General features: G+C 31.1%; 1 protein-coding gene across 1 annotated transcript; it reads right to left on the bottom strand.

Annotated features, from left to right (window-relative positions):
- Positions 1 to 2,510: 2,510 nt before the first annotated feature.
- On the bottom strand, positions 2,511 to 14,330 carry LOC111715488 (uncharacterized). Its single transcript, XM_023490823.1, has 22 exons — positions 14,241 to 14,330; positions 13,525 to 13,599; positions 13,276 to 13,347; positions 13,097 to 13,181; positions 11,981 to 12,010; positions 11,824 to 11,895; positions 11,537 to 11,595; positions 11,154 to 11,196; positions 10,996 to 11,036; positions 9,805 to 9,865; positions 9,306 to 9,366; positions 7,509 to 7,590; positions 6,919 to 6,976; positions 6,006 to 6,100; positions 5,550 to 5,588; positions 5,238 to 5,286; positions 4,916 to 4,974; positions 3,747 to 3,804; positions 3,613 to 3,663; positions 3,445 to 3,516; positions 3,102 to 3,275; positions 2,511 to 2,709 (listed from the first exon to the last, which is right to left on the bottom strand). The coding sequence occupies exons 1-22, from the start codon at positions 14,312 to 14,314 to the stop codon at positions 2,623 to 2,625; spliced, it is 1,497 nt and encodes a 498-aa protein (XP_023346591.1). The 5' UTR covers positions 14,315 to 14,330; the 3' UTR covers positions 2,511 to 2,622.
- Between the last annotated feature and the right edge of the window lie 251 nt (positions 14,331 to 14,581).

Genomic DNA, 14,581 nt, shown 5'->3' with positions numbered 1-14,581 from the left:
ATTATCACCTCACAAACTAAAATTGGAGTATTTTTGTTTAATCAGCTAGACATACAACGTTATAACCTATTTCTACCGAAGACTTTAGACAAAATTGAAATTCTGATTGTTTAATCTCAATCCAAAGAAATTACCGGTTCGACATTGATAAGGCAATAAAAAAAACAGTTAACTTAAATTTAAAATGTATTTAAGAAAAGATCATTTTACAACTATAAGAAATAAAAAATTCGATGTGAGTTAAGGAGCCATAGAGCCTGTTCATTTTTAATCATTTCATAATATGGTCAAACTCCATCTATATCTTTCTACTTGTTAGATTATATCCCATAAACGTCAAAAAGACTCGAAGAACGATTGAGCTGAAGGTTTAGGGCAGATCAAAATATTTGAAGTCGATTACAAAAAAACTCCATCCAAAGTTAAATAACAAAATAATAACATTTCACTTTCTTTTAACCGTAGTTAAAACAAATATTCTCTATCATACTTTTCGGAAATCATAATTCAAAATAACTTGACATTTAATTTTCAAAATTTTAAATTTGATTTCAAATTTTTGTTTTGGAGTAAACATTTGTAGTGTAATACTAGAAATAAAGAATATAGAAAAAATAAAAGTAAAATAAGAAAAAGTAAATATATTCTAGAATATTCACCTGCTATCCTTCTATATATGTATACTGGAGCAATCTTTGTTTATTTAGTGTAATTACATAATATATTTAGTTATATATAAATATATATATACATATACTCGTATACTTCATAGTCACAAATACAAGAATATTGCAGATGTAATGCATATGTCATTGTTATTTTAAATTTTGACCATTTCATGTAGCAGAATTCAAAGTTTGAGATATAAATGGTAGATAGGTTGCAAAGATTAATGGAGGAGAAAATTAGTATTTGAGACAAGATTCTTTACAAGAGCTGTAAACAGTACACTGCTCAAACTAATAACTATATTATATTTTGTAAAAAATCTAAATTCATTGAACTAAACAATTGTGCATCTAGAAACCTTTTTAAAAATTAATCGGCTTGTATATGTCATTGCATTACAGTTTCAGTTCTAAACTCATGTTTTTCCTCCTTTATTTGCTATTGGTATTCCAGCGCCGATATCTTTTTTTCTTGTTTTTTTATGTGTCATGTTTATGCTTTATACTATGTATTAATTTTTTCTTTTTTCTTTTTATCTTTGTAAAATTTGAAAATAATTTATTTACTTTAATTACCAATTAATTTGTCGAAAATATATCATTATTATCCTTATTAATATTATTATTATCTATCTATAAATTTGGCTTGTCTGTTTGTTTGTTTGTCTGTCTGTTTGTATCCAATAAACGTCAAAACGGCTTGTTGGTTAGCTCTGAAATATATTNTCTATCTATCTATCTATCTATATATATTTATCTATCTATCCATCTATCCGGCTTATTATCTATCTATCTATCCATCTATCCGGCTCATTATCAATCTATCTATCCACCTATCCAATTCATCCAGCTATCTATCTATCTATCTATCTATCTATATATATTTATCTATCTATCCATCTATCCGGCTCATTATCTATCTATCTATCCATCTATCCGACTCATTATCTATCTATCTATCCATCTATCCGGCTCATTATCAATCTATCTATCCACCTATCCAATTCATCCAGCTAAGTATCTATCTATCTATCTATCTATATATATTTATCTATCTATCCATCTATCCGGCTCATTATCTATCTATCTATCCATCTATCCGGCTCATTATCTATCTATCTATCCATCTATCCGACTCATTATCTATCTATCTATCCATCTATCTGGCTCATTATCTATCTATCTGTCTGTACTGACCTAGAAGTCATACAGTTTTGTAGTTATCTGTACACTGCATGAATTTAGGGCATATATTGGACCAATGATCAGATCTGCAAATTGTTTAATGCCAGGGATAAAATTACAATATTTATAATAAAATTACAATATTTACAATGTATAAATTTCCTTAAACTCTTAAGTATGAACAGGGTCAATGTTGGACAAATATTGACAATTTTGAACATTTTTGATATCAACTAATAATTTATGATCGTATGGGTGTAACTAGAGCCTTCTATTATTTTTAATTCTAGTTTGAAGTTTTGGAATTCCTCTGGTGCATTATTTTTTCCCCCAAAGACCAAAACAATTTAGACCATTCGATAAGACATTTTTAGTGCAAATCAAAAATGTCCAAAACTGTCAAAATTGGTCCGAAATTGAGGCTCTACTGTGTTTTTTTTAAAACCCAGTAGATATTATTATTTTTATTTTCAAAAATTTAATTCATTCGTTAGTCGTTACAGACACAATTGATTTAAAGAACGTTAAGGGAGGAAATCTTATGAATTAATATAAGAATTATAAGAATTAAAAAGTATTCCGGATACCCACCCTTGTACAGAAATTTCACCCTTTGTCACTCTTGATAAACCATCTCGTTTAACATTCATCAATTCATATACTTTAAAACATTTATTTTCCAGTAGTTTACATTTAAGGAATATTACAGTTACACATAGATTTTTTATAATTACGAACTGGATGTTAATGATGTATATGTATGAATACATCAATCTTCAAATTTCGGATAAACATCCTTTTCTTCAGTTTCCTTGCCATAAACATTTCCTAACCAGGGGTACACTGCAGGACAAGTCTAAACATATTTTATGTACGGTCAGATGCTTCCTTCATGTATAACACTCTTGGACAAAGTTAGAGATAAGATACCATTGAAATCAATAGTAATAAAAGTAAACAATAAAATTTAATATTATCATACATTTTCTTCTCTCAACCTTGATAAAAAAATAGCACTTTAAATTCAGAAAATTGTAATAAATATTCTATTTATTGCAAGAATCATTAAAAATGCAAATGATAATGCTTTATGGAATTTGCTATGTTACATTATATATATCAGGAATAACAGTTGAAAGTCCAACCCACTTAATGCAGACATTAAGATGAAATTGAAAATAAATCCCCTTTTAAAACTTTTCACAAAACACGATTATCAAAAACAATTTGATTTTCAAAATGTCAAACCTTGCATGTGGTCATATACTTGATAACACTGATATCATTCTCAGTATGGGAGAGAGCGCACTGATTAGGGCTCACGCATGGTGGGTCAACCTTCTCCTCCTCCGGGTCACAGCTCCAGCTATCCACCAGGATCAACTCATCCAACCCTACAGGGTCGGTCATCCAGAGAAGGGCCTAGTAAACTCATACAATTAAAGATGATATTGTTAAAAAAATCTCGTTTTTCCCTTTGCCTTTTCTTCATAGTTATCGTTGTGTTTGTTGATCTGTTGATATTATGCTACATTACTTGTTGCCTAATCTGTTCGTTCTGTTTTTTTTATTTGTTTGTTTGTTCATTTACCTGAGTAGCTGTGACGTAGTAAACATCATCTAAAGTGTTTGTGTAGTTCATGAACTTCTCAAGAGCAGTAACCTAGTTAGAAGATAGAAGAAACAAAGAAAAATGATAGAAGACAGAGGATAATTGATAGAATATAGAAGACAAGAGAAAATATATATTAGAAGATACCTGCTCCTTATACGTAAACCAGTTTGTATGCATTGCCAAAGTGTAGGGCGCCTTAAAAAATAACACAATTCTTCGATTCTATTAAATTCTTTCTAGAAATAAATAATATTCACAAATTTTCCGATTTATTTTACCTTGTTAGTTGTATAATGACGGAGGAAGTCTTCTTTTAACCACTCAAATATATCATCACTAAACACAGTTTAGATTTTTACTTTTAACCACTCAAATATATCATCACTAAACATAGTTTAGATTTAGACTTTTAACAACTCAAATATATCATCACTAAACACAGTTTAGATTTTTACTTTTAACCACTCAAATATATCATCACTAAACACAGTTTAGATTTTTACTTTTAGCCAGTCAAATATATCATCACTAAACACAGTTTAGATTTTTACTTTTAACCACTCAAATATATCATCACTAAACACAGTTTAGATTTTTACTTTTAACCAATCCAACATATCATCACTAAACACAGTTTAGATTTTTACTTTTAACCAATTCAATATATCATCACTAAACACAGTTTAGATTTTTACTGTTAACCAATCAAATATATCATCACTAAACACAGTTTCATATAAATTTTATACCACTAATATATATATCATCACTAAACACAGCTTCGATTTAGACTTTTAACCACTCAGATATATTATCACTAATCACAGTTTAGTTTTTAACTTTTATCCATTTAAATATATCATCACTACACACAGTTTCGATATAAACTTTAACCAGTCAAATATACCAACACTAAAGAGAGTATCGATATAAACTTTAAACAAATCAAATATATCATCACTAAACACAGTTTAGATTTTTACTTTAAACCAATAAAATATATCATCACTAAACACAGTTTAGATTTTTAGTTTTAGCCAATAAAATATATTATCACTAAACACAGTTTAGATTTTTACTCTTAACCAATAAAATATATCATCACTAAACACAGTTTAGATTTTTACTTTTAACCAATCAAATATATAATCACTAAACGAAGTTTCGATATAATCAATCAAATATATCTTTACGAAGCACAGTTTTGATATAAACTTTTATCCATTTAAATATATGATCACTTAACACAGTTTCGATATCAAACTTTTATGCCACTCAAATATATCATCTCTAAACACAGTTTCGATTTAAACTTTTATACCACTCAAGTTTATCATCTCTAAACACAGTTTCGATTTAAACTTTTATACCACTCAAATATATCAGCACCCCACACACTTTTTTTAAAAATTATACATATTTCAGATATTTTTATTTTTATTTGTACCTGTCCATATTTGTAAAAACACATTGGTCCAGATAGGGACAGTGTCCCGCTACAAACCCCTCAAATAAATAAAATTAATTTTTATACAAGGATTTTCAGCGGAAATTCAAGTCATCATTCAAATCAGATTACAACATGACGGAAAACACTATTGGAATTTCCTGAATTTCTTGAATTTCTTGAATTTCTTTAATTTCTTGAATTTCTTGAATTTTTTGAATTTCTTGAATTTCCTGAATTTCTTGAATTTCCAGAATTTCTTGAATTTCTTGAATTTCCTAATTTCCCTAGGTTTCCTGGATTTCCTGGATTTTCTGCTTACCTCGACATGATGTGAGTTTAAAGGTATCTCCCAAAGTCCTGGAAACTGTCTACAGATCAGTTCATAAATTCATTTATCAATCAATCAATCAATCGATCGATCTGCCTACAACTTGAAAACCATAAAACCAAACTAATTTAGATTATTATTATAAACAACAGTTTTACCTCTTTTCAAGAAAATATCTTTTTTTTCTGTAATATATTGATTAAAGTATAAATGCAGAAAAACAATTACAAACTAATTGTGAAAAAATAACTTTTTTAAAATTTCTAAAAATGATATTTAGTTTAAATGGATTAGAACTCAATCCTTGAAGGACAGGATTCAGCTTTACATTTGTGAGGAATTCTAAATGAATAAAATATTATTAAAAAAGATACTTTTTTTTACAAATGGTGTTGTTTACATTATAAACTTTTATGCATGATTGTTTTTTCCAAGGTTTGGCGCGGCTAATCTAATTATTATTCTGAAAAAGTTTAATTTTCCAAAATAAGCAATTTAAGGTATAACATATTGTCAAAGTTGAATCGAAAAATCTAGAAGATTCGACGATTAAAAAAAATACCCTTTAATTCTTTCTAGTAAGCATCAAAGACTGCTGCATCATGCATCATTTGCGGAGTTTACACGATAAAAATTAAGAAAATGGCCCAAATATGCATATTTTTTTATTTAATAAAGCATGTCATTGTTATTAATGTGAGAAAGTGACGTCTACAATCTCTTTAGTTTGCACCAATTAGAATAGAGAAAATAGTTTACTTATAGTCTAGTGTGTACGGCCAGACAGGAGTAGCCAATGGTAGAGCAGATACAGAGCTATCCCAGATAAATCCATACTCAATCATAGCAGTGTACTAGGATATTCATCATTCACCATTTATCATTCTTCATGCATCTCTTATTATTCATCATTCAACATTAATCATACATAAATCATCATTCATTATTCATCATTCATCATTCATCATGCATTGTTTATCATTCATAATTCATCATTCATCATTCATCATTCATAATTCATCATTCATCATTCATCATTCATCATTCATCATTTATCATTCATCATTCATCGTTCATCATTCTTCATTCATCATTCATCATTCTTCATTCATCATTCATCATTCATCATTCATCATTCTTCATTCATCATTCATCATTTATCATTTATCATTCATCATTCATCATTCATCATTCATCATTTATCATTTATCATTTATCATTCATCATTCATCATTCTTCATTCATCATTCATCATTCATCATTCTTCATTCATCATTCATCATTTATCATTCACCATTTATAATTCATCATTTATCATTCATCATTCATCATTATTCATTCATCATTCATCATTCATCATTCATCATTCATCATTCATCATTCATCATTCAACATTCATCATTCATTATTAATCATTCATTATTCATCATTCATCATCTAAAGGAATTGAGTCTTTGTTACAAACTCAAATTGTTAAATCACAATATCTTTACAACCTGGTGGTGGAAACCTTTGATAGTTCAAACTGAGATCATTTGATCCAACAAAAGTCATCTTTTGAAATATCTAAGGTCTACGAAATTGGGTTGCAAGGATATAGGGATTAAAAAATCATACTTTGTAGCAAAAACTCAATTCCTGTATGTAGAACTAAGGTCGAATAAAGTAGAACCTGATCATTAAATCCAGGTTTGAGTCCTGGTGCTCTGGCTCCAAGGATATCCTCAACTCTATAATATAAATATAAGAGATTGAATGCGTAATTTTAATTGACCCTCCATTTATTGAGTGGCATGTCCGATTTACAACAGCTAGTACCCATTGTCTGTATTATCCCTATTTATTATCTGAAAATTGACCGTTTTCAATTGAGGTTTCTCTGAAAATGTGTCATTTGAATTGACGCGACAACACTAACGAAGGAAATTGTAAGAATTTAAAGGTTTAATGCATCGTCAATTGAAATCAAACGTTAGCTAACTCAATTCAAAGAAGATTAAAAAACCAAAGAGTGAGAATTTTTAAGTAAGTCAGGTTGGGGGTGTGGGCTTGGGAGGTGGGTGGGGGGAGAAGACTTAGAAGAGAAAAGGTAGAAATGGAATATTACATAAGAAATTAGGCATGAAAAAGAGAAAAAGTAGGAGCAATAAGTGTAAAAAAGTAGAAACGGGGAGAACGAGAGAAATTAAAAATAAAGGAGAAAAGAAGAAAATAAGAAGTTATGGAAAAATATGATTTTATTTATAAATTATTATTGTTTACCCTAAATCAACTTGTTGAGTCAGTAAAGTTCTCATTCCGACCAATTCATCAATCCAACTGCTAGCATTCTTCAAATACAAACCTATGGAAACGAAATTGTTGTAAAATAAAAGATTTGAAAAATAAAAAATATTGTTTCCTACTCAAAGATGTTCAATTAATATAAAAAGTTTTTACAAATACGTTTAGCATTAACATTCTAGCATTTAGCATTAACATTCTAGCATTTAGCATTAACATTCTAGCTATAACAACCAATTCTATCTACACTAATAAATTTTCGTCAAGCAAATTAAGATTTGTAAAATTAAAAAAAAAACCTGAAAAAGGATATTTGAAAAATCCAAAGAAAATTGCATAGCTTAAGTTTTGAAAAGTTGCTATGTGACCTTAATGGTATCATTTCCAAAATTCAATTTCAAAGTTTTTAACCCTATCCCTGCTGGGGTACTTGAAAACCATGATACGCTGAGGGGGGGGGGTCAATTTGACCCCCCCCTCTAAATCCCATGTTTTATGTCCAAATATGACAAATGATACATCATTAGAAAGCTCTTGTGCTCTACTTTTAGAATCTGCAAAAAAATTTGCAAATTTGCGAAAATTGAATTTTTTATCGCAAAATCCAGTTTTATAGTAAAAATGTTTGCAAAAAAAAATTTGTCCAAAAAATGACAAATTATACATTTTTGAAAAGCCCTTGACCATGCCATTTCAAATATGCAAAAATTTTTGCAAAATTTTAATTAACCTGATTTTTAATCAAGAAAAACTAAAAATGTGCAAATTTCCTTTGACAGGTTGTTTGCAAAAAAATTGCAATTTTTTTTCGCAAAACTTGTGCAATCCGTTTCCTTATGTCATAGGCTTTCCAAAAAGCTAAATTTTATCAAAATCTGACAAGTGAAACTGGGTCAAAACAAAGATTTAGTTTGTTACAGGCAAAAGCAGTCATTCAGGCAGTGTGCCTGAGGACTCAGGCAGATAGTATTAAAGCCCGGTTTTAGGCCTAAAGGGAGGGCTTTGGGTATGTAAGAAAAGTCAGAAAATTTCAACAGCCTCAGACCAATACTTTTTGAGTTATGTAAAAAAAACTACAGGGGGGGGTCAAATTTACCCCCCCCCCAGCGGGAATAGGGTTAAAAATGTGTGTAAAGGAACGGTAAACTTGATTTTAAGTATAAATGCATAAATCTGCAATGTCCGATTCACAACAGTACCCTTGAACCCCTAATCTGATAAAACTGTGAGGGATAAATTCGTTTTTCGGAGAAACCTCAAATAAAAAAAACTCTGTTCATAAGAAAAACATGGAGTTCTAATTCATATTTGATTAGACAAGGCTTTTTAGGGAACACTTTTTAATCGGGCATTGACATCTCCGCATGGAGGGTCACTTGAAATTATTCTTACAGTGTAGATATGATGTAAATAAAGATGTGTGAGATAAAACGTAAATTAGATTTAGATTAAATATATCCAGACCGAATATAGATTAAATATATCCAGACCGAATATAGATTAAATATATCCAAACCGAATATAGATTAAATATATCCAAACCGAATATAGATTAAATCCAAACCGAATATAGATTAAATATATCCAAAACGAATATAGATTAAATATATCCAAACCGAATATAGATTAAATATATCCAAACCGAATATAGATTAAATATATCCAGACCGAATATAGATTAAATATATCCAAACCGAATATAGATTAAACATATCCAAACCGAATATAGATTAAATATATCCAAACCGAATATAGATTAAATCCAAACCGAATTACCAGAATCATCTGAAATACTACTCACTGCAATTTCATGTCCATCGTTTTTCAAAACCTCGATCTAGAAAATATCAACTTATTAATAAGAGATAATAGAAGTTGAGTAAATCAGAAAAAAATAAAAATGAAATTTTGTTCATGAAGGGACTGAGATCGTCTTTTCAACTGACTCTCCATTTTAAGATTTACATCGGTATCCTTGATCAATAATTTGAAAGATATCGTCGTTTGTCTATGTAGCTTAAAAATGACAAAAATATTGAATTCCTTCATTATTCCTTCAGGAGAATTGCGCAAGTCACTTTTATAGACAAAGCACAATAGAACATTATGAATTTTTAAAGAGAGACAAATCTTTTTAAGGTACCGTTGTGAATCAGATATGCCACTTTATTAATGAAGAGTCACTATAAATAACGACTACAGTCCCTTTAAAGGGCTTGTTCAGATAATTTGTTACAGTGCAGGTAACATTGTATATAGTTCAGCTTTTTTGAACATGTGCATTAGGGTGCACCCGAGCACGTATGCAGATAACCTCCCTTAACGCACCTCCGACCCTATAGTAGAAGTAAATTAAAACTAAAGTCTGACCGCGTCAACCTTGTTGCACCGGCTAGTCCTATTGAGTGTCTGCTTTATTTACCCAATGTCCGGGCGACACAGTACAAACTGGGACCGGAAAGGTTGACCCGGCTTGGAAATTAAATGTACTATGGCTGCCCGTGCCTTAAACTTGAAATTTGTTTCTAATGACTTAATTAGTGTTTGGCGAGAACAATGAGAAAACATAATTTTTAAAACACCATCAACAACATTAAAGATCCAGAAAGATTCCAAAATCAAGCTTAATACGTGTAATTTTGTTAATAATCAATAAACAAGAGCAGAGTGCCCTGGCCCCTCCCCTCCCGGCCCTTTACTCAGAGGAACTTCAGTATCCGTATCAAGGGGTTGTAAATAACAAAGTATCCGTATCAAGGGGTTGCATATAACAAAGGAATACAAAGATGAAGAATTACTGAAATACGTGTTTACCCAATCAATCCAACAAACTTTGGAATTTACTAAGCTGAAAGGTGAACTAAGCCAAGAATAGAAATATGGTATGAAAATAAAGGACACTTTTCCAAGTTTTTAAATGTCAATCTTATTTCAAATTTTGAACAGAATTTGATTGAAGATTTTTATCAGCAGAACAAATGTATTAATTCTAACATGTTTGCTATGTTTGTAAAAATATCGAAGAAAGCAAAGACGATTTTTCAAAGAAAATACTAAAAAAGAGTAAGATTAAACATAAAGGATGTCAAAAATCGCCGCGAATTAAAAAGATGCTTAAAAATGCCCTATTTGCGTTAAACCTATATATTTTCACAACCTTCAAGCCTATTTTACTTTTTTTAAACATTACAGATAAATCTATCATTTTTATTTCTAAAAGTTGTTAGTTCATCGTCGAAAAACGCTGACAATCCACCACTAGTTTATATTAAATATAATGTAAACGTTAAATATGTAACTTTCCTTTTACTTTTCTTTTCTTTCCTTTTCCTTTTATTTCTATATTTTAAATTTTTTAGAATTCCCACAATCTCTATTTTTGAAGGTTTTCAAATATTTTCTCCTTAAACGCTAAATTTTTTTTTTTTTTGATATTTCATAAATAATTAATTAACTACGTACTTACTTAGAATTCTTTGAATAATGATGTGTGATGAAGAATGTTCCCTGAGATCAAGGGTTCAAGGGTTTCAACCTAAACTGACCATGTGAAGAATAATACTAATTCAAATTATTATTTCATTGTTTTCAGAAAAAAAATGTTGTTAAAGCTGAAACCCTTTCCTTTACTTTACAGCCGTTAGGGTTTGTGCGCTCTCGGAATAATCTGAAACATAAACTAGGGATAGATATATTTTAACATTTAAAAAAAAAAAATTTTTAAGTTAGCTTTTTTTGTTCCACTACTTTTTAAAGTTTTTTTTTAAACCTGTATTTTCTTAATTATTAATATTTTTTATGTTTTTTTTATTGGGCCTTTAAAAACAATTTTACCTGCAAAAAAATAACCTAAAAAACCTGAGGTCAAAATTTGTGTGTGGACTTTCGTTAATCTTTTAATCTTCGAAGAGAAATTGAACTATTCAGTAGTTAGAGATCAAATGCTTTATCCCGAGAAAGGTCTGATTTCTGGGTGACCATGAAATGGATGAGAGTAAATAACTTACTTTTTATAATCATCAAAATTGTTTGTATTAACTGCCCCATCCAACATTAGCATAACCATCTACACATTTCATCAATAAGCCTTCAGCTTCAATCAGCTTCAAAACTATTTTATTACAAATTTTGGAATTCTTAGCCCCAGTTTGGTAATTATTAAAAAGATTTTCTAACTTGTTACCAGCAAAAAATATAGAGATTTCTAAATATTCAATTCTGTTTTCAGGTCTAAAATCTAAATATGATGCGGAACACTCTGTAAAGAGACAAAGCTCCTGGATGGAAAATGTTCCTGAGGAATATCTTCTTTGTTTAACCCTCCCGGTATCTGGGTACCATCAGAGGAACAGAAACAGTAAGGAAGCTGCAAACAGGAAATTATTATTATTATCATTATTATTTTAATTATTATCATCATTATACTCAAAATTAAATGAATAAATAATAACCTGACAGGCAGAGATATCACATGTATTTGCCTAAAAATAATAAAGTTATTTTTATAACCTTGTCAGCATATATCTATAAAAAATCGTGTACGGAAATGGTATATGTATCTATTTAGAAGATGGTGTGGCAAAAGGAGCAAGAGTTGTGGTAACATGACCACACTATTTTATTTACCTTGTCAGGAGGCGTTATGGTAGAGGGGGCAGGAGTTGTGGTAACATGACCACACTATTTTATTTACCGTGTCAGGAGGTGGTATGGTAGAGGGGGCAGGAGTTGTGGTAAGATGACCACACTATTTTATTTACCTTGTCAGGAGGCGTATGGTAGAGGGGGCAGGAGTTGTGGTAACAAGACCACACTATTTTATCTACCTTGTCAGGAGGCGGTATGGTAGAGGGGGCAGGAGTTGTGGTAACATGACCACACTATTTTATTTACCGTGTCAGGAGGTGGTATGGTAGAGGGGGCAGGAGTTGTGTTAACAGGACCACACAATTTTATTCACCTTGTCAGGAGGCGGTATGGTAGAAGGGGCAGGAGTTGTGGTAACAGGACCATACAATTTTACTCACCTTGTCAGGAGGCGTGGTGTGGTATAGGGGGCAGGAGTTGTAGTAACAGGACCACACAATTTTACTCACCTTGTCAGGAGGCTTGGTGTGATATAGGGAGCAAGTGTTGTGGAAACAGGACCACAGAATTTTATGTATCTTGTCAGGAGATGGTATGGTAGTGGGGGCAGGAGTTGTGGTAACATAACCACAGCATTTTATTTACCTTGTCAGAAGTTGGTGTGGTAGAGGGGGCAGGAGTTGTGGAAACATGACCACAGCATTTTATTTACCTTGTCAGGAGGTGGCGTAGTAGAGTGGGCAGGAGTTGTGGTAACACGACCACAGAATTTTCTTTACCTTGTCAGAAGATGGTGTGGTAGAGGGGACAGGAGTTGTGGTAACATGACCACAGCATTTTCTTTGCCGTTTCAGGAGGGGGTGTGGTAGAGGGGGCAGGAGTTGTGGTAACATGACCACAACATTTTATTTACCGTGTCAGGAGGTGGCGTGGTAGAGAGGGCAGGAGTTGTGGTAACATGACCACAGCATTTTATTTACCGTGTCAGGAGGTGGCGTGGTAGAGGGGGCAGGAGTTGTGGTAACAGGACCACAAACAGCCTCGTTCTTGAAGGTACATAGTTTTCTGGCAAAGAAATAGAACTTTTATGTTGGTTTTAACATATATATTCTTGATTTTTTGGTTTAATTTTAAGAATAATTATATTGATCAAACTTACTTGATATCGTCCCAGTAAAGGTTGGAAGGGCAGAAGTTCTTGTATGGAAAGAACTCAACACATTGATAAAATCTCCACAAGTCAAATATTTAATTTTAGCAAGATGGCGGTGTTTAAATGGCCTCAAATAATTGTTTCTAAAACCTTTATTAGTTTTAAAGAATAATCCATTTATTTATTTCTTCTGTGAAAATATTCTACTAACAGAATGGTTAATATTGCTAGAATACGGTTTATTATTGACATTTCCTTCTGCATGTACAGGGATCTGCAAAAGAACCATCTTTAGCGGGGCATTCAAACTCAGGACAGTCGTCTTCGCTTCTAAATGCAATTCAATGAATCAATCAATTAATCAATTAATGACAAATTACTTAAAAACAAGCATATAATACATTCACTACTTTCAAAATTTATGGATACTGCTAGGCTTTCAGCGCGTTACGCGCCCATTTCTGATTCAATTGTAAACATTATCTCTTTGTGTACATTGTAAAACAAAACAAAAAATTAAAAATATTAAAAAAATTTCTTGGATTTTCAAAATTTAATGGAAATTGAATTTAGTTGGAGGCAAGTTTCTGAGATTTTGATCATTCATAAACCTTTCCTGGGGTCTTGTGAGGTCCCACAAAAAATGTAGACCCTAGATAGTTTTAGCCGGTTTGACGTTTATTGGATACAAACAAACAGACAAGCAAAGTATATATATAGATGTATATATCTCAAGTTTAATAGAACAGTGTAGAACAAGTGGCGCAGTTGTTCAAAAATAGTATTTATATTCATTGACTGTTTGTGTAAAATGTGGAATCACCTTTTTACCCACTAAATTTCTTGATAGACATGAAAATCACAATAAATTGCAATTAAAATTTATGTTAAATTTAACCTTGTGATATATTTTTACTTGTTCCCTTTAAACGTCCCAACAAAATATTGAAATATTTAAAAATAATATTTACCTAACTGAGATTGAGAAAAAAAGAAGTGTCCATAGGGTAATCAAAGCTGTCCTTGAAAACAGTTTGAACCCCATTCTTGTCTGAAATGTCCTTTAGCTCCTTCAAGATTATACAAATGGGAGGGAGAGGGGGGGGGGTTGCACTTCGCGCGCAATAACTAAATAATTATAAATTATCCCCCCCCCCTGGAAATATCATATGCCGCCCGGCTGCATTTTCCCCCTTTAGAAAATGTTAATTAAACCCACACTAAGACTAAGGATAGATATTAGATAACTAAACATGTGAATCATGTATTATAAAGATAAAAGAATTGATAAGAGAAAGGATGGTTGGAAGGA

This window comes from Eurytemora carolleeae, unplaced genomic scaffold (assembly GCF_000591075.1).
Source record: "Eurytemora carolleeae unplaced genomic scaffold, Eaff_2.0 scaffold14, whole genome shotgun sequence".
NCBI classification, from domain to species: Eukaryota; Metazoa; Arthropoda; class Copepoda; order Calanoida; family Temoridae; genus Eurytemora; species Eurytemora carolleeae.
This window is presented reverse-complemented; position numbering and strand designations above follow the sequence as displayed.

What these genes read in the sequence shown, in the direction of transcription:
- LOC111715488 (XM_023490823.1), bottom strand. Translation starts at nt 14,314, where the DNA reads ATGGGGTTCAAACTGTTTTCAAGGACAGCTTTGATTACCCTATGGACA. An exon ending in TTTTTCTCAATCTCAGTTAG is followed by an intron (nt 13,600 to 14,240) that starts GTAAATATTATT and finishes AATTGCATTTAG; the next exon opens with AAGCGAAGACGACTGTCCTG. An exon ending in GTGATATCTCTGCCTGTCAG is followed by an intron (nt 11,896 to 11,980) that starts GTTATTATTTAT and finishes TCCTGTTTGCAG; the next exon opens with CTTCCTTACTGTTTCTGTTC.